The 21,356-nt window shown below is 42.1% G+C and overlaps 1 protein-coding gene across 7 annotated transcripts in view; it reads right to left on the bottom strand.

The window, feature by feature from the left end:
• The window catches only part of ppp6r3 (protein phosphatase 6, regulatory subunit 3), a 153,673-nt gene that overhangs the window by 96,215 nt on the left and 36,102 nt on the right, over positions 1-21,356 (bottom strand). For all 7 annotated transcript variants that reach the window (XM_068046414.1, XM_068046415.1, XM_068046409.1 and 4 more), the window contains 4 exons: positions 18,257-18,443; positions 13,097-13,234; positions 12,530-12,595; positions 4,784-4,896 (listed from right to left, as the gene is read on the bottom strand). In XM_068046414.1, the coding sequence (XP_067902515.1) occupies positions 4,784-4,896; positions 12,530-12,595; positions 13,097-13,234; positions 18,257-18,443 (504 nt within the window). The remainder of the gene's footprint in view (positions 1-4,783; positions 4,897-12,529; positions 12,596-13,096; positions 13,235-18,256; positions 18,444-21,356) is intronic.

The following is a 21,356-nucleotide window of genomic DNA, read 5'->3' as shown; positions in this document are numbered from 1 at the left end:
GCCAGACCCACCAGAAATGATGGCACAGTGGTATACAGTCAAGAGGAAGTGGTCCTGGGAGCCCATGAAGTCTCATTGCATCAGGTCAAACATGGATAAGGAAACCTGATCAACACCTGCTGCCCTCCTTCAGCTGATGAATCAATACTCCTTTATGTTGAATACCATACCATGTTACGCCAATGTGCTTTGTTGAATGATCATTTTCTTTAACCCACTGACTGGAGATCCGAATTTATATTTTTTTTTGAAAGATATTTTTAAAAAAACAAGCTGTCAGCAAAGTCATCCTTTCAGCTCAAGATCATCACCCAGCTTGCTCATTTTGCGAGTTCATCAAGTTAATGAAGACTGCAGTGACAAACGGGCTATGACTTTACCATATGCGAATCCAATGCCTCTGCCGAAACAGAGTAATCCATTCTACGTGCAAAGGAATGAGAGGAGACACGAAATGTCTGCTCAGTCCCCAGGTGGTTTAAAGGAACTACCCGTTCTCTCAGCAAGCAGAGAATTACTGCTAACTGTTATGTTTGAATGACTGAGTGACTCATGTGACAAGCCCCTCCCCAGCTGTGGTTTTAAGCTGGTGTTTTCTGTGCAGCAGAGGAGAAACAACTGGACTCTGACATGAGCAGACCCTAAGTGAGGGTCCCCCTCTCTCTCTCTCTCTCCATTCCAGCTTGAAAGATTTCAAATCCTGCCTGTTGACTGACCAACTTTGCATACTCCGGCTACAATCAGAAACCCCAATGGGGGAAATCATCCGCATCACTATCTCCAAGAGACTCACCGAACCAGTCAACTACCTCTTCAAACTAAAAGCTTCAGGACCACTGAATTCAGCTTGAAGCCAGCCAAATCACTAAACTCCACAGACTGTATACTATTTTTTTCTTTTTTTTTTTATAAATCGACTCCAACTCCCCCAATCTATCTTTCCCTGCTCTGTAACCTACCAGTGTGTGTGTAAACCTTTTGTTTGTACAAGAGTAAAAGTTGGTGCATTGTTTATTTTATTAGTTCGGTTTAGGTACAATAAATTTAACCTTTTTCTTTGTTAACTCAAGAAAACCTGTCCAATTACGTACCTGCTGTGATCATAACAAGAACCAAATATCTACTGAATTGGCTAGTACATCCACTTTAAAAAATTAAGCCTATTGCAGCCAAACAAGGAGACGGAAAAGAGGGAAGCCCTTCGTCTCTTCCTCACTTAACCATAACAATCGCTTGGAAGAAGCATTGAGGACAGCAAGGACACAGAATGTACTCTGATTGGGGGATTTCAACGTCCATCAAAAGTGGGTTGGTAGCACCACTACTGATCAAGCTGGCTCAGTCCTGAAGGACAGACTGAGCTTGCAGGAAGTAGTGAGAGAGCAAACACAAGGGAAAAACCTACCTGTCATTGACCTTACTGATCTACCTGTGCAGATATTTCTATCCAATTTACCACTGTACTAACTGCGATCGATTCAAAACAGATGCAGCAGCTCAAAACTGGGCAACCATGAGGTGCTGCAGGTCATCAGCAGCAGCATTGTCCCTCACTCTATCACCATCAAGACAGGTGACCAACCTTAGCTCAATGAGGAGCGTGGAAGAGCATACCTAAAAATGAGGTGCCAAACTGGTGAAGCTACAACACAGGACTTCATGCATGTTAAACAGCAGAAGCAGCATGTGATAGACAGAGCTAAGCAATCCCAAACCAACGGATCACATTTAAGCTCTGCATTCCTGCAACACCCAGTTGTGAATAGTGATGGACAATTAAACAACTAACAAGAGGCTCCATGAGCATCCCCATTCTCAATAATGGAGGAGCCCAGCACATGAATGCAAAAGACATGGCTGAAGCATTTTCAAGCAGCTTAGCCAGAAGTGTCAAGTGGATAATTCATCTTGGCCTACTCTTGAACTCCCCATCATCACAGATGCCAGTCTTCTGCGAATTTAGTTCACTCTTTGTGATCAAGAAACAGCTGAGTGCATTGGATGCAGCAAAGGTTATGGGCCTTAACAACATCCCAAAATATTGTGAAGACCTGTGCTCCAGAACCAGTTATATCTCTAGCCAAGCTGTTTCTGTACAGCTACAACACTGGCATTGACCCAACAAAGGAGGAAATTTCCCAGGTATGCCCTGTCCACAAACAGCAGGACAAATCCAATCAGCCTATTGTAATCATCAGCAAGGTGGTGGAAGCCAACCAGAGAACAGGCTATACTAGACCTGGTATTGTGCAAGGAGATAGGATTAATTAATGACCTTATAGTTAAGGTGCCCCCAGCTAGCAGCAATCATAAGATTGAATCTTACATTCAGTTTGAGGGACAGAAGAGTGGTCCAAGACTAGTAATTCAAACCTAAATAAGGACAATTATGAGGGCATGAAAGCAGAGCTAGCTAAAGTGAACTGACAAATCAGGTTAAGGGATAGGTCAATAGAGATGCAGTGGCAGACATTTAAAAGGATATTTCAGAATACACAAAATAGATACATTTCAACGAGAAAGAAAAATTCCAAGGGTGGGACCCGCCATCCATGGTTAACTAAAACTAATATCAAACTTAAAAGAAAAATCCTATAACTGCGCAAAGATGGGAGGCAGGTCAGAAGATTGGACAGAATATAAAAAACAGCAAAGAATGACTAAAAGATTGATAAGGAAGATAAAATTAGAGTACGAGAGAAATCTAGCTAGAAATACAAAGACAGACAGTAAGAGTTTCTATAGATATTTAAAAATGAAAAGTTAACAGTGAGCGTTGGTCCTATAAGGAGTGAGTCTAGGGAATTAATAATGGATAAGAAGGAGATGGCAGATGAACTGAACAGATATTTTGCATCAGTCTTCACTATAGAGGATACAAGTAACATTCCAGTATTAGCTTTAAGTCAGGAAATGGAAGGGAGGGAAGAACTCAAGAAAATTACAATCACCAGGGAAGTGGTACTAAATATATTGTTGGAGCTGCAGGCTGACAAGTCCCTGGGTCCTGATGGACTTATTCCTAGGGTGTTAAAAGAAGTGGCTAGTGAGAGTGTTGATGCATTAGTTTTAATTTTCCAAAATTCCCTAGATTCAGGGAAGGCTCCATTAGATTGGAAAATAGCGAATGCAACTCCTTTATTCAAAAAGAGAGGGAGACAGAAAGCAGGAAACGACAGGCCAGTTAGCTTCACATCTGTATTCGGGAAAATGTTGGAAGCTATTATGAAATACATTATAGCAGGGCATTTAGAAAAATTTACGGTAATCAGGCAGAGTCAACATGGTTTTGTGAAAGGGAAATCATGTTTAACCAATTTATTAGAGTTCTTTGAGGGAGTTACATGTGCTGTAGATAAAGGGGATGTATTGTACTTAGATTTCCAGAAGGCATTTGCCATATCAAAGGTTATTGCAGAAAATAAAAGCTCATGGTGTAGGGGGTAACATATTGGCATGGACAGAAGATTGGCTTGTTAAGAGAAAACAGTCGGCATAAATGGGTCATTTTCTGGTTGGTAAGACGTAACGAGTGGTGTGCCACAGGGATCTGTGGTGGGGCCTCAACTTTTCACAATTTATATAAATAACTTAGATGAAGGGACCGAAGGTATGGTCGCTAAATTTGCTGATGACACAAAGATAGGTAGGAAAGTAACTTGTGAAGAGGACATAAGGGGGCTACAAAGGGATATAGATAGGTTAAGTGAGTGGGCAAAGACCTGGCAAATGGTGTATAATGTGGGAAAGTGGGAAATTGTCCACTTTGGCAGGAAGAATAATAAAAAATCATTATCAACATGGTGAGAGATTGCAGAGCTCTGAGATGCAGAGAGATCTGGGTGTCCTAGTCCATGAATCGCAAAAGGTTAGTATGCAGGTACAGTTAGGAAAGCTAATAGAATGTTATCGCTTATCACGAGGAGAACTGAATACAATACAAAGTAGGGAGGTTATGTTTCAGCTATACAGGGCATTGCTGAGACCACATCTGGAGTACTGTGTACAGTACTGGTCTCCTTATTTAAGGAAGATTGTAAATGCTTTGGAGGCAGTACAGAGAAGGTTTACTGGACTAATACCTGGAATGGGGGGGCTGTCTTACGAGGAAAGATTGGACAGGCTAGGCTCGTATCTGCTAGAATTTAAAAGAGTAAGAGGAGACTTGATTGAAATGTACAAGATCCTGAGGGGTCTTGACAGGGTGGCTGTGAAAAGGATGTTTCCCCTTGTGGGAGAATCTAGAACTAGGGGTCATTGTTTAAAAATAAGGTGCCGCCCATTTAAGACAGAGATGAGGAGAAATTATTTCTGAGGATCGTGAGGCTTTGGAATTCTCTTCCTCAAAAGGTGGCGGAAGCAGTGTCTTTGAATATTTTTAAGACAGAGGTAGATAGATTCCGGATAAGCAAGGGGGTGAAAGGTTATCGGGGGTAGGTGGAAATGCGAAGTTATCAGTTCAGCCATGAACTTACTCAATGGCGGAGCAGGCTTGAAGGGCCGAGTGGCCTGCTCCTGCTCCTAATTTGCATGTTCGTATAAGTAAGAAATCAACTTTAAATAATAAAATACAAAATCTAAAATGATATGCCTGAGAACATACTGTTCCCATCCTTCCAAAGAATATCATTGCTTTCTTATCTGATTTATGCAAAGTTTGAAATCAAATAATATTCCTCATACATAATTTACCATCATTCAGGCCACAATAAAATGGAAAGTAACTTAAAGAAAAGCAACTTAATAAAGTTAACATTTAAACAATTTCAATCAAACTACATACTTCTCTATCGTAGACAAAAGTGGATCTGGTTCTGGAGAGCTCTGCATTTGAATCATTTGGTCTCTGCTAAGGCGGATGATTTCACACAATGATTGTGACGCATTTGAGTGCCTCTGAAAAATAAAATGTTAGATATTTGAAGTCATTTATTTTAGAACTCAGCAAGAATTTAGCTGTACTCAAAAAAGAGCTAAGCAGACACATTTTCACCTACAAGTCTGAAATGCAAACTTAGTGAATTGTTTTAACAGAGGACCAGAGTAACAAATTCACCAAGTTACTAGTTCTGATGAAAGGTCATTGAGCTGAAACTTGAACTTGTTTTTCTTGTATTTCCAGCATTATTATTTTACCCAGTTACTAATGGGTTATAGTTACCACTTTCTTTTAAAAATTAACCAAGTATAAAAATAAAGTGTGGTATGACACCAAAAACATTGTTAGAAACAATAGTAAAAGCAATGTTACACAGACCAATTACCCTAGGTATGACCTCTTCAAAGGAAGCTTCTTTCAATGTAGTATACTGTATTTGCTGCTTGCAATGTGGTCTCCTCTACATTGGGGAGACCAAACGCAGACTGGGTGACCGCTTTGCAGAACACCTCCATTCAGTCCGCAAGCAGGACCCCGAGCTTCTGGTTGCTTGCCATTTCAACACACCCCCCTGCTCTCATGCTCACATCTCTGTCCTGAGATTGCTGCAGTGTTCCAGTGAACATCAACGCAAGCTCGAGGAACAGCATCTCATTTACCGATTAGGCACACTACAGCCTGCCGGACTGAACATGGAGTTCAATAATTTCAGAGCATGACGGGCCCCCCATTTTACTTTTATTTTTAGTTATTTTTTCTTTTTTATATTTTTTTTGTGTGTGTTTATATTTTATTTCATCTTAGCTTGTTCAGTTTGCTTACCCACTTTTTTTCATGTTTCTACTTGCTGTTCAATTTTCAGTCCATTAACACCCAGAGGTTGTGGTACACATCGGTACCAATGACATAGGCAGGAAGAGTGATGAGGTCCTGCAGGGGGAGTTTAGGGAGTTAGGTAGAAAGTTAAAAAACAGGACCTCTAGGGTTGTAATCTTGGGATTACTCCCTGTGCCACGTGCCAGTGAGGCTAGAAATAGGAAGATAGTGCAGCTAAACTAATGGCTGAACAGCTGGTGTAGAAGGGAGGGTTTCAGATATCTGGACCATTGGGATCTCTTCAGGGATAGATGGGACCTGTACAAGAAGGACGGGCTGCATCTAAACTGGAGGGGCACAAATATCCTGGCTGCGAGGTTTGCTAGCGTCACTTGGGAGGGTTTAAACTAGTGTGGCAGGGGGGTGGGAACCAGAGCAGTAGGACAACAAGTGAAATAAATGAAGAGGAACTAGTAAATAAGGCCAGTAAGACTAAGAGGAAGAGCAGGCAGGGAGATGTTGTGGAGAACAGCGGGACTGGTTGTCTGAAGTGCATTTGTTTCAATGCAAGAAGTATAACAGCTAAGGCAGATGAACTTAGACCTTGGATTAGTACTTGGAACTATGATGTTGTTGCTATTACAGAGACTTAGTTGAAGGAAGGACAGGATTGGCAGCTAAATGTTCCAGGATTTAGAAGCTTCAGGCGGGATAGAGGGGGATGTAAAAGGGGTGGGGGAGTTGCATTACTGGTTAAGGAGAATATCACAGCGGGAGGACACCTCGGAGGGATCATGCAGCGAGGCAATATGGGTGGAGCTCAGGAATAGGAAGGGGGCAGTCACGAGGTTGGGGGTTTACTACAGGCCTCCCAACAGCCAGCAGGAGGTAGAGGAGCAGATATGTAGACAGATTTTGGAAAGATGTAAAGGTAACAGGGTTGTAGTGGCGGGTGATTTTAACTTCCCCAATATTGACTGGGACTCACTTAGTGCCAGGGGCTTGGATGGGGCAGAATTTGTAAGGAGCATCCAGGTGGGCTTCTTGAAACAATACGTAGATAGTCCAACTAGGGATGGGGCCGTACTGGACCTGGTATTGGGGAATGAGCCTGGCCAGGTGGTCGAAGTTTCAGTAGGAGAGCATTTCGGGAACAGTGACCATAATTCCATAAGTATTAAGGTACTTGTGGATAAGGATAGGAGTAGTCCTCGGGTGGAGGTGCTAAATTGGGGGAAGGCTAATTATAACATTATTAGGCAGGAACTAAAGAATTTAGATTGGGGGCAGCTGTTTGAGGGTAAATCAACATCTGACATGTGGGAGTCTTTCAAACGTCAGTTGATTAGAATCCAGGACCAGCATGTTCCTGTGAGGAAGAAGGATAAGTTTGGCAAGTTTCGGGAACCTTGGATAACGCGGGATATTGTGAGCCTCGTCAAAAAGAAAAAGGAAGCATTCTTAAGGGCTGGAAGGCTAGGAACAGACAAATCCCTTGAGGAATATAGAGACAGTAGGAAGGAACTTAAGCAAGGAGTCAGGAGGGCTAAAAGGGGTTATGAGAAGTCATTGGCAAACAGGATTAAGGAAAATCCCAAGGCTTTTTATACATATATAAAGAGCAAGAGGGTAACCAGGGAAAGGGTTGACCCACTCAAGGAAGGAGAAGGAAATCTATGTGTGGAGCCAGAGGAAATGGGCGAGGTACTAAATGAGTACTTTGCATCAGTATTCACCAAGGAGAAGGACTTGGTGGATGATGAGCCAAGGGAAGGGAGTGTAGATAGTCTCAGTCATCTCATTATCAAAAAGGAGGTGGTGTTGGGTGTCCTGCAAAACATTAAGGTAGATAAGTCCCCAGGGCCTGATGGGATCTACCCCAGAATACAGAGGGAGGCAAGGGAAGAAATTGCTGGGGCCTGGACAGAAATCTTTGCATCCTCATTGGCTACAGGTGAGGTCCCAGAGGACTGGGGAATAGCCAATATTGTTCCTTTGTTTAAGAAGGGTAGCAAGGATAATCCAGGAAATTATAGGCCGGTGAGCCTTACGTCAGTGGTAGGGAAATTATTAGAGAGGATTCTTCGGGACAGGATTTACTCCCATTTGGAAACAAATTAACTTATTAGCAAGAGGCAGCATGGTTTTGTGAAGGGGAGGTCGTGTCTCAATAATTTGATTGCGTTTTTTGAGGAAGTGACAAAGATGATTGATGAAGGAAGGGCAGTGGATGGTATCTATATGGACTTCAGTAAAGCCTTTGACAAGGTCCCTCATGGCAGACTGATACAAAAGGTGAAGTCACATGGGATCAGAGGGGAGCTGGCAAGATGGATACAGAACTGGCTCGGTCATAGAAGACAGAGGGTAGCAGTGGAAGGGTGCTTTTCTGAATGGAGGGATGTGACTAGTGGTGTTCCGCAGGGATCAGTGCTGGGACCTTTGCTGTTTGTAGTATATATAAATGATTTGGAGGAAAATGTAGCTGGTCTGATTAGTAAGTTTGCAGACGACACAAAGGTTGGTGGAGTTGCGGACAGTGATGAGGATTGTCAGAGGATACAGCAGGATATAGATCGGTTGGAGACTTGGGCGGAGAAATGGCAGATGGAGTTTAATTCGGACAAATGTGAGGTAATGCATTTTGGAAGGTCTAATGCAGGTGGGAAGTATACAGTAAATGGCAGAACCCTTAGTAGTATTGACAGGCAGAGAGATCTGGGCGTACAGGTCCACAGGTCACTGAAAGTGGCAACGCAGGTGGATAAGGTAGTCAAGAAGGCATACGGCATGTTTGCCTTCATCGGTCGGAGCATAGAGTATAAAAATAGGCAAGTCATGCTGCAGCTGTACAGAACTTTAGTTAGGCCACACTTAGAATATTGCGTGCAATTCTGGTCACCAGACTACCAGAAGGACGTGGAGGCATTGGAGAGGGTACAGAAGAGGTTTACCAGGATGTTGCCTGGTCTGGAGGGCATTAGCTATGAGGAGAGGTTGGATAAACTCAAATTGTTTTCACTGGAACGACGGAGGTGGAGGGGTGACATGATAGAGGTTTACAAAGTTATAAGTGGCATTGACAGAGTGGATAGTCAGAAGCTTTTTCCCAGGGTGGAAGAGTCAGTTACTAGGGGACATAGGTTTAAGGTGAGAGGGGCAAAGTTTAGAGGGGATGTGCGAGGCAAGTTCTTTACACAGAGGGTGGTGAGTGCCTGGAACTTGTTGCCGGGGGAGGTGGTGGAAGCAGGTACCGTGGAGACGTTTAAGAGGCATCTTGACAAATACATGAATAGGATGGGAATAGAGGGATATGGACCCCAGAGGTGCAGAGGGTTTTAGTTTAGGCAGGCATCAAGATCAGCGCAGGCCTGGAGGGCCGAATGACCTGTTCCTATGCTGTACTGTTCTTTGTACTATCTGTACTAATGCTTTGTCTTTCAACACACCATTAACATATTGTTTGCCTTTGCTCCATGACCTTCTGGTCAGCTATTGTGACCTTGTCCTATCTACACCTTCTCCTTTGTTATCTCTTGCCCCACCCCTACTTTACTTGCTTATAACCTTTCACATTTCTAATATTTACCAATTCTGAAGAAGGGTCACTGATCAAAGAACAAAGAACAAAGAAAATTACAGCACAGCAACAGGCCCTTCGGCCCTCCAAGCCTGCGCCGATCCAGGTCCTCTACCTGAACATGTCGCCTATTTTCTAAGGGTCTGTATCTCTCTGCTTCCTGCCCATTCATGTATCTGTCTAGATACATCTTAAAAGACGCTATCGTGTTCGCATCTACCACCTCCGCTGGCAACGCGTTCCAGGCACCCACCACCCTCTGCGTAAAGAACTTTCCACACATATCCCCCCCTAAACTTTTCCCCTCTCACTTTGAACTCGTGACCCCTAGTATTTGAATCCCCCACTCTGGGAAAAAGCTTCTTGCTATCCACCCTGTCTATACCTCTCATGATTTTGTACACCTCAATCAGGTCCCCCCTCAACCTCCGCCTTTCTAATGAAAATAATCCTAATCTACTCAACCTCTCTTCATAGCTAGCGCCCTCCATACCAGGCAACATCCTGGTGAACCTCCTCTGCACCCTCTCCAAAGCATCCACATCCTTTTGGTAATGTGGCGACCAGAACTGCACGCAGTATTCCAAATGTGGCCGAACCAAAGTCCTATACAACTGTAACATGACCTGCCAACTCTTGCACTCAATACCCCGTCCGATGAAGGAAAGCATGCCGTATGCCTTCTTGACAACTCTATTTACCTGCGTTGCCACCTTCAGGGAACAATGGACCTGAACACCCAAATCTCTCTGTACATCAATTTTCCCCAGGACTTTTCCATTTACTGTATAGTTCACTCTTGAATTGGATCTTCCAAAATGCATCACCTCGCATTTACCCTGATTGAACTCCATCTGCCATTTCTCTGCCCAACTCTCCAATCTATCTATATTCTGCTGTATTCTCTGACAGTCCCCTTCACTATCTGCTACTCCACCAATCTTAGTGTCGTCTGCAAAATTGCTAATCAGACCACCTATACTTTCCTCCATCTGAAACGTTAACTCTGCTTTTCTCTCCACAGATGCTGCCAGACCTGCTGAGTATTTCCAGTATTTCTTGTTTTTATTTCAGATTTCCAGCATCCGCAGTATTTTGCTTTTATTTTAATGAACACGTGATCGCTATATTTCCACAACATTCATCTTACTCAGCTTAAGAAGTGTGCTCAAAGTTGAATTAGTTAAGGTGGAAGGTGTCACAAAATTCACCCACATCCAGATGGGCTCCCACTCTTTAAAGGAAGCAGTGATCAGAGCTATAGCCGCAAAACAATTGTCATGATCGCTGCTAAAATGTGTCAAACACACTAACCTACAACAGGGACACTGAAGAGGAGGAATATGCAAGAAGTTCCGTTGTTTTGACTATCTGAACAACCTTGTATATGGCATAATAAAAAAAATGCTGATACCCTAACATTCTGTATTCAAAATCTCTTGCTGAATTAGAGTATTAATTATGTGCAATAATGGTGGTAATCCTGACTGCAAGAGAAGATATACTTGACCATCTGCAAATAAGCTGTGCTGAATGATGGTCTTGAGTTGGCTGTAATTGGGACTTCTCTCCCTTGATCAACAATCTCAAATGTGGTAGAACTAGGACCTTTTGGATTACTATCAATCTCAAATGTGGTAGTATTCCAACAGGTCCTAGTTCTACCACATTTGGGATTGATAGTATTCCAACAGGTCCTAGTTCTATCAATCCCAAAAGTGGCAGAACTAGGACCTGCTGGATTACTATCAGTATCTTCCTGGAAGACAGCTATATCAAAGCTGTGCTTAAATGCTACGGATAATGGAAAACAGCAATGAGAGGGATTGTTTAAGTACGTCATTTTGCAGGATCCATGGCACTCCACACAAATTTTAGTATCAGAAAAGGCAAATACATGGTCAAAGTCCACTCCAATCAGACTTAGCCACAACTCAAGATATCAGTAAGAAATGGTATGAACTTTGCAAGCAGACAATAAATCATCTTTCCATAAAGTGAAAAATAATTTTTAAACTGAGAACCAACGTTCAGATCCAAAGTTTTTCCTGTATGGGAGAGAAAAATCTCCCATCAGAATGAGAAAAGGCCTTATACATGATAGAGTAGGAGATCACCTGACCACTCATAACATGAATCCAGCCAAGCCGTCCTCATTGAAAGGGGAATATCCTATTTGTATATGGAGGATGAACCAATAAAAGTGCCACCTTAATAACAGCAAAAGACAGAGTGACATTTAATACATTCAGCATGCTTCCAATCATTATTTTGCTGCACAGTACGTAAAGTACATAATCATTTTTTAAAAAAAGGTTATCTTTGCAGTCAGTTTGGTAATTTATTATCTCGACTGTGCTAACGCCTTAAATGCACACACTTTGTCAGATGAAAATACCCATGCTCACCACCTACACAGTGGGAGACAACTATAATCCACAATAAAAAAAACTGTATAAACTTATGCCACATAGAATTGTTGATTATGCAATTAATATTCAATTCAGGCAATCCTGCAACATGCTGTTCACCCTCCAATTGCTATCAGCTGTGCCATCAAGGTTAACAAGGCATCACCATATGTACGCTCAGTATTTCCCACCAGAGAAAAACAGCTCTAAAGTTAATCCAGGACTAATCCTGAGAATCTCTAAGCAGGTAGATCAAAACACTTTCAGAAAAACTTAGAATTAGGCTGCCCACCTTCACGTCTAACCATTGTACTGTCCTTCAATTTTTTTTTAAAAAGTGATCCGGCAGGGTCGGGGGGGGGGGGGGGTGGGGAGGGTAAGAGGAGAGAGAGAATTGAGGGATGAAAGAAGAATAAGGGGAAATTGTCAAATTTGAACAGGTATCTTTTATAATATTTAACCAGTGAGCCAAATGGGACTAAACTGACTAATTGCAGATCCTGGTAGAAAGCAAGCTAACTAGTGGGCTTTTGTAGTGAACAAGTTATGAGCTGAAAAACCTCATTTATAACTCATATTCTTAGTGAAACAGAATAGATAGCTACCATCAGGAGTGACGGGCACAGTTTTAGTCAAACTTTAGTTCAACTGAAAGATGGAACTCTCCTCAATCTGAAGTATTAAAGACTCCAGGTAGAGCATTACATCACCCACTTGTCTGGTAAGACCTGACAACTGTAGGGAAAAGGCAGAACACATGGGACTGTATTTTGGCACACAGCTGTCCACAGAGTTGATTTGTTAAGTATTTAGCAGCAATATCACATGTTCATATCTACTTACATCTTCATCCTGGGATGGGTGTACCATTTCTATTAGTTGCTGAATAATCTTTTCCTCGTTCAACCACTGCGAAAATTAAAAATCACCAGTAAAAACAAAAGATAATTGCAAAAATAAAGCTGCAGTTAAATGCTGCATCAGGAACTGCCTTTATCTTCACCTATAATTTAACCTCATAACCAATAGTCGAGTATTAATATACTCAAATTAAATCACGTCTACATCGGTTTCTCTTATTCTGGTCCACCGGTTTCACTGTGCACTACTTATTGATACTGCTGTTCAAACTTTTGGTTCTGCACACAGACTCTTTCTCCAATACTAAATTACTTCTAACCCCATCACTAAACCTTAATGGAAATCGTCCTGTCTCAACACCTCTGTGCTTTCAAAAGCCTCCTTACAGACCTTCTTTAACCATGATTTTGCACCTTCCCCTACCACCCTATCTTTCTGTAAAGTGCTCTGAGACGTCACTCATTATGTAGAAACACCAACTATTAAAGTTAAAACACAGCTCTGTTCTGCCTTCCTTATGTAGCATATATCCAAACTTTCTCGACTTACGTTTAAAACATCCTGCCTCAGTTGTGGTGGTTCAATGCATGTCAATAACCTGAGCAGCAAATCCATGAGCGCTGAGGTCCCTATGTGTTTCAGCATTAAGCTTACAAATGCATCCCTTTTTCGTAAAAATGTGATAATCTGTAGTAGAAAAAGATCATATTAAAACAGTGTGCAACATAATTAGCTCCAATACTTGCAAGCAGAAATTATATAATTCTCTCCTTCCCCTGCCCACCCACACCAAAATCAAATGGCTATTTCGGAGGCAATCAATAAGATCTCAATTTCCAGCTTCACAAGTGTTCAAAAACATTTTCTATGTTACATGTGTTAAGTATAGTTTCCTATCCCAGTACTGCAGTTAAAGAAACCTTCAGGGAAAAATTGTTCAGATTAGTTTTACAGAATAGTCTATGTTGCAGTCTTATGCAATAGCATGCATTTTTATAGCACATTTATTGTCCAAAAGTGTCGCATGGAGGTGTAATGAGAAAGAAATGGGCACCAATCCAAAGGAGGAGATATTAACATGACCAAAAGCTTGGTTTTTATGGAGGGTCTTACAGGAGGAGAAGGTAGTGGAGAATCCAAGCAAATTGTATATTCCCTCTGAGCCGTATTCCAACATTGAGAGGCAACCCCATTGTTGGAATTGCAAGGATTATGACTGGAGTCAGGAGATTTCTGTGCAGCCAGGAAGGGCATGAAAGAAGAAAGGAGGGGCCCTTTAAAAAGGACCTTTGGTTGGGCTACTCAACACCAGATACCAATGGGCACAGAGCACACTATACACATTGGCACCTCAACATTACATCAGGGTCCATATACCATATTATAAATAGGCTCCCACTTGAAAGAGAGAGATGCCTGGGATGCCCATTAAGAGGCCCCAACCCAAATGGTAGTAACAGAGAGGAAATGAGGCCGTAAGTGATATGCAATGATTTTTGGGGTCTTAATGTCCTATTTCTGACAGATGCCAGCCTTCAGCCAATTCAATTCACTCCACACAATAAAGAAATGGCTGAAGGCACTGGATACAGCAAAGACTATGGGTCCTGACATCATGCCAACAGTAGCACTGCAAACGTGCTCCAGAACTAGCCGCGCCCCGAAGCCAAGCTGTTCCAGTACAGCTACAAAACTGGCATTTACCCAACGTGAAACATTGCTCAGTTATGTCCTGTGCACAAAATCAGGACAAATCCAATCAGGCCAATTACTGCCCCAGTCTACTCTCGATCATCAGCAACATGATACTATCTAGCAGCATTTACTCAGCAATAACCTGCTCATCGATGCTCAGCTTGGGTTCTGCCAGGGCCACTCGGCTTCAGACCTCATTACAGCTTTGGTCCAAACATGGACAAAAGAGCTGAATTCCAGAAATGAGGTGAGGGGGACTGCCCTTGACATCAAGGCATCATTTGACCGAGTGCAACATCAAGGAGCCGGAGCAAAGCTGAAGTCAATGGGAATCGGGGGAAAACTCTCCATTAGCTGGAGTCATATCTAACACTAAAAAGATGGTCATGGCTGCTTAAGGACAAACATCTAAACCCCTGGACATTGCTGCACGAATTCCTCAGGACAGTGTCCTAGGCCCAACCACTTTCATCAATGACCTTCCCTCCATCATAAGGTCAGAAGTGGGGATGTTTGCTGGTGATTGCACAATGCTCAGTACCAATTGTAATTCCTCAGATACTGAAGCAGTCCGCATCCAGATGCAGCACGACCTGGACAACATTCAGGTTTGGGCTGATAAGTGGCCACAGAAGTGCCAGAAATGACCATCTCCAACAAGGGATTCTAACCATCTCCCCTTGACATTTGATGGCATTACCATCACTGAAACCCAAGCCTCAACAACATCCTGGGGGTTATCATTGATCAGAAACTTAACTGAACCAGCTATATAAATACTGTGACCACAAGAGCAGGTCAGAGGCTAGGATCTCTGCAGTGAGTAACTCATCTCCTGACTCCTCAAAGCCTGTCCATCTACAAGGCACAAGTCAGGAGCGTAATGGAATACTCTCCACTTGCCTGGATGAGTGCAGCTCCAACACTTTAGAAGCTCAACACCATCCAGGAAAAAAAGTCAGCCCACTTTACCCCATCTACCACCTTAAATATTCACTTCCTCTACCACCAACGCACAGTGGCAGCAATGTGTACCATCTACAAGATGCAGTGCAGCAATTTGCCAAGCCTTCTTTGACAGCACCTTTTAAACACATGACCTCTACCACGTAGATGGATAATAGCAGCAGATGCATGGGAACACCACCTGTAGGTTCCCCTCCAAGCCACACACCATCCTGACGTGGAACTAGATCGCCATTCCTTCATTGTGGCTGGGTCAAAAACCTGGAACTCGCTTCCAAACAGCACTTTGGAAGTATCTATACCAGCTGGACTGCAGCAGTTCAAGAAAGTGACTCACCACCACCTTCTCATGAGCAATTAGGGATGGGCAATAAATGCTGGCCTTGCCAGCGATACTTGCAGCCCATGAAAGAATTTTTTAAAATCCTAAATATAGGAAAAGGCCATTCACCCCCTCAGTCCTCTGCCATTCAACTAAATCATGGCTGATACGTGACACAAATTTATTTACCCACCTTAGCTCCATATCCCCTGATACCCTTACTATTGTCAGTCTTGATTGCTGAAAGCTAAGCTGCCAATGATGGGACACAAGAAGGGAGATACATAATAGATCAGAGGAAGAGTGTGCTCATGCTGGGGACACGGAGAGGGAATGGGGGGCTGTACAGCTAAAAGATTACTGCCATAGGTAGGGGAAAAGCCATTAAAAGATTTAAACATGAGAATAGCAATTTTAAATTCTAAGCATGTGGGGCTGGTGCAGGAAGAAGAGTAATGTAGAACAGCAAAGACAGGGTTGAGCATAGGTGAGAGAACTTGGGGCAGGATAACATAGGCAACAAAGTTTTGGTTGAGCCAAGCTTAAAGTTACCAAAGGTGAAGGATGGGAGCCCACTGGAATTGTTGACTCCGACAAAAGCACACATCAGCAGCAAGTAGGCTGTGGCAGATAGGATAGTGCTATGGAGGTGAGAGTAGGTGGCCTTTGTAATAGAGAAGATATGGGGTCAGCAACTTAGCTCAAGTTTGCATACAACACCAAGAATGTAACTATTCTGGATCAGCCTGAGATGATGGCAGAGGGCTAGGGTATAGCATTTGTGGGCAGGGTCAAAGACAATGGCCTCAGTCTTCTCAATTTTTAACTGAAGTAAATTGAGGCTCATCCAGGACTAGATGAACAATCAGACTGACCACAAAGAAGCAGTGGAGGGGTCAAGTATTTGAAGGAGAGAGTGTGAAGATAGAGTTTCAGTTTGCAAGGACAAAGGAGTTGAGTGTTTTTCTTTAAAAATGGGGTGGGGAATAAAGACACTTTTGAAAGGGAGCAGTACCAGGAAAACAATCATTTGTAATGTCAGCTAGCAGGGGGACAAAGAAGGGCAGTTGAGGAGTCAGCAGTTTATTCGGAATGAGGTTAAGGGAGCAGGAGCTGAGTTTCATGGACAAAGAGAGGTTGGTGAAGGCATAAGTTGAGATAGGAGAGAAACTAGATGGACATTAGAGGTTCAGGATTGGTGCAGGGGCAGTGGGAGGGGGAAAAAGGCTGACGCGAGGTTTAGCATAGTTGGCAACAGAAAGGGAAAAGCCACAGAGGCAGCTGAATGGATGGTTTCAATCTTAATGACAAAGAAGCTCACTCCTTGTTGAAGGTGAGGGTGAAGGGGCAGAGATTTATGGAGATGGTTGCTGGAACAGAAAAGAAGCTAGAGTTATCTTTGCTCTCCAAGCTGATTCGGGAATAGTATGTAGTGTTGGCAGGAGAGAACAAAGCTCGATAGCGCTTGATGTGGTCCAGTCAGATATAAGGGATGGCTAAACCAGGTGTAAACCACACACACAAGTCTGCACCCTTGGACTTGAGGCCATACCGGGGATCAAACAGGATAGCAGAGTAAAGCCTACATGTGTTGAATGCAAATTAAGCAATTAAAAATTAAAGCAAGTTTTAAAAAAAGAAATTTAACAAAGGTGATGGACAATTAATTTTTATTTAGAAGGACAAGAACTCAATTGGCTTTGGGCATTTCTATTTTGAATATATGAGGCACCCATCACAAGATCAGTGGGCAAGTAGGGGAATTTGACTTGACAAGTACAAATTTTGTTCAACAATTGGGAAAGTACCTCAAGGAGAATGAGCAAGTCAAAACCAAAAGTTGATAATCTTCTTCCCACTCACATATGCTTACAGTTATGCCACAGTATGGTCTAAAGATGGAGATGAGTTTAAGGCCTTCCTTAAAGCAGGGTAGTAGAGATGTATGAACTTTCAGCATTAAGTATTTTTCTTCCTATTCAACTATATACTAAAATATTCTGAAAAAAGTCACAGATGATTTACATCAATTTCCTTCCAAGCATGAATCCGAGAAATCTGCATATTAGAACACTGAACCAAAAGGAGCCGATGCTGTAAGGTCAGTGCTGTTCAAGTATCCATGTGCTCAATACAATAATGACATCCTTTGAAAAAAAAAATAACTATCAATGTATGAAAACCTTTATTCCAATGCATTCCTTACTCCTGCAACCATATAGAACTTTCTCGTGATGACAAATCTGAAACATAGGCTTTTGATAAAATTTGGAAAGCAGACCCATTTCTGAAGTTTCCAAGTAGGTGGGTGGTCTATCAAGTAAACCAATTCAGTCTTCATTAAACACTTTTTAGCACGTAAATCGCCACTTGATCTTTGAGGAAAATGCATAAGATTTGGGCACCATTATCTGAGACCACATTCACAATGGCTAAAGCTGCACTCAGTTCACTTAACTTGGGCATGACAACACCGACAACTTGCATTTATACAGTGCCTTTAACATAGTACCCTGTCCCAGGGTGCTTCATAGGAGTGGTGTCAAACAAAATTTTAAACCGGGCCATACAAGGAGATAATAAGATAGATGACCAAAAGCTTGGGCATTTGCATCAAGTAAATTTACAGTAACTTTAATTTTGTTTTAATGAATGAAACTTGAAACCCAGATTGAGTTTTTTTTTTAAGTACATAAATCATGCAATTTAGACTGACACGGCCCTACCTGGTCAGGTTTTCTGCTGATGAGAATGCTTAGCACCTTACTAAAGAAACTGGCAAGCAAAGGATTAAGCGGGGGTTCATTCTGCAGAAAGCTGTAAAGTCGTGTCAACAAAGGTTCATCTTCTGCCAATCGATCATTTAGCTGCGCTACATCTGAAGTAAGTAATTCACATGATATGTTGGGGTACCTAGAAGAAAAAGAATTTTAAAACATTATACATAAATTTTAATTAAGTAACTTCCAGTTAGTCTTTTGCAATAACCTGCAATTACTTTTATAATAGGACAATAGAATTTTAACTGCCCATGGTACTTATATTTTAAAACACTGACCTGCCTGCTAAGATACTTTCCTGCAGAACAACAATTTGCCATTTTAGGATCTCTCCATTAAAAAAAGGCTCACCACAGGGCTCTCAGCAAGTAACATCTTTTGGAAGATATTAATTAGCAATCTTTTCATTGCCAGCTTGGCTCAGTGGTAACACTCACCTTTTTGCCAAAAGGTCATCGGTTCAAGTTTCACTCTAGGATTTAGCACATAATCTAGGCTGACAGGTCAATATGGTACTGAAGGATTGCTGCATTGTCAAAGATGCCATTTTTTGAAACAGACATTAAACCAAGGCGCTGTTCGCTCATTCAGGTGGACAAAAGATGGCATGACATTATTTAAAAGAGCATGGCAGCTCCCCAGGAATCAGAGTCATAGAATTATACAGCACAGAAACAGGCCCTTCGGCCTATTGCGTCCATGCCGGCCTTCTAACTAATCCCATTTTCCAGCACTTGGCCCGTAGCCTTGTATGCTATGGCATTTCAAGTGCTCATCTAAATACTCCTTAAATGTTCTGAAGGTTCCTGTCCATACCACCCCTTCAGGCAGTGTGTCCCAGAATTCTAGCCAGTATTAATCCTTCACCTAACAAGGCTGAGGTAGAAAGGTAGTATAAATAGAAATTCTAAAATAAATGAAAGGGAAGAGAGTATTGACAAATTGTGCTTTAGTCACTACAGATAAAGGGAAAATTAAAAAGGTGCAAAGTAATTAAATTAGAAGAAATGAGAGAGAAAAATATTAGAGCAGAAGGACAGATTAGGAGCAACAATCCAATGAATTTTTTTTATTGTGCATGGCCTATTCATTTAAGTGTGCAGGCCCTTTAAATTTTTTTGTGTAGTCATGCACTTGCTGTAACTTAAAGGGGCTGGCTTGTGTTCGTTGCATGTACTCATGCAGCTTAGAGGGAACACTGGTTAGAAGTTGTGTAGCCCAAATAAGCATTCTTTATACAAACGAATGAAGTATAAGGAACAAATTGAAACAAACTGCAGGTGCAAATTCAACTTAGGAGGTACAACATAGTAGGTATTATTGAGACATGGCTGTAAGACGGACATGGTTCAGAACTGAATACATTAGTGTACAAGATCTACAGGAGAGATAGGAACATAGCAGTCGGCCAATCAACCCATCGAGACTGCTTTAGATCATGGCTGATCATCTATCTCAACGTCACTTTCCCATGCTATCCCCATATCCCTTGATGGCATCAATATCCAGATAGCTATTAATTGCTGTCTTGAACATGTTCAATCATTGAGCTTCCAGAGCCTACTGGGGTATAGAATTCCACAAATTCACCACCCTCTGAGTGAAGAAACTCCTCCTCATTTCAGTAAATAATGGCCTGCCCCTTATTCTGAGATTAAGTTTCCTGGTTCTAGACTCACCAGCCAGGGAAAATATCCTATCTACATCCATCTTGCCATGTCCTGTATGAATTTTGTAAGTTTCAACGAGATCACCTCTCATTCTTTGAAACTCTAGAGAATACAGGCCATTTTCTTCAATCTCTCCTCATAAGACAATCCCGCCATCCCATGGATTAGTCTGGTGAACCTCCGTCACACTCCCTCGATGGCAAGTATATCCTTCCTTAAATAAGGAGACCAAAACTGTACACAGTACTCCAGGTGCAGTCTCACCAAGACTCCACATAATTGAGCAAGACATCTTTACTTCTGTGCTCAAATCCCTTTGCGATGAAGGCTAACATACCATTTGCCTTCTTAATTGCTTGCTGCACCTGCATGCTAGCTTTTAGTGACACATGAACGACGACACACGAGTCCCTTTGGACACCAACACTTCCCAACCTCTCACCATTTCTGTTTTTTCTACCAAAGTGGATCACTTCACACTTATTCACATTATATTCCATCTGCGATGTTCTTGCCCATTCACTTAGCCTGTCCAAGACCCTTTGAAGCCACTTTGCCTCCTCCGCACAACTTACATTCCCACCTAGTTTTGTGTCCTCAGCAAACTTGGAAATATTACATTTGGTCCCCACATTCAAATCATTTGTATAGATTGTGAACAGCTGTTGTCCCAGCACTGATCCCTGTTGTGCCCCAGTAGTAACAGCCTGTTTATTTCTACTCTCTGCTTTCTGTCTGTTAACCAATTCTCAATCCATTGTAGTATATTACCTCCAATCCCACGTGCTCTAATTTTGTTTACTAACCTCCTGTGTGGGACCTTATCAAAAGCCTTCTGAAAATCTAAATACAGCACATCCACTGGTTCTCCTTTATGCTAAAAGTAACATCCTCAAAAGCTCCAACAGGTTTGTCAAACATGATTTCCCTTTCATAAATCCATGTTGACTCTGCCCAATCATATTTTCCAATTGTCTAGTTATCACATCCTTTATAATAGTTTGACGTCAGTAGTAGGGCAAATGTTAGAATCTAATACGTCTGCAGTTCCCCATTTTCTCTCTTCCTCCTTTCTTAAATTGTGGGGTTACATTTGCTACTTTTCAGGCTGCAGGAGCTCTTCCAGAATTTGAAAGATAACCACCAATGCATCCACTATCTCAAAAGCCATCTCCTTCAACACTCTGTAGCTCATCTGGTCCAGTTAATTTTACGAGTACTACCTCTTTAATATTAATTTCTTTCAGTTCCTCATTTTCACAAGTTCTTGGTTCTCTAGTATTTCTGGGAGATTTTCTGTAAGTTCCTCTGTGAAGAAAGATACAAAGTAATTGTTCAGTTTCGCCATTTCCCTATTTTCCACTATAAATTCTCCT

This window comes from Heterodontus francisci, chromosome 14, assembly GCF_036365525.1.
Source record: "Heterodontus francisci isolate sHetFra1 chromosome 14, sHetFra1.hap1, whole genome shotgun sequence".
Classification (NCBI taxonomy): domain Eukaryota; kingdom Metazoa; phylum Chordata; class Chondrichthyes; order Heterodontiformes; family Heterodontidae; genus Heterodontus; species Heterodontus francisci.
The sequence above is the reverse complement of the archived record's forward strand: the minus strand, read 5'-3'. Positions and strand labels throughout refer to the sequence as shown.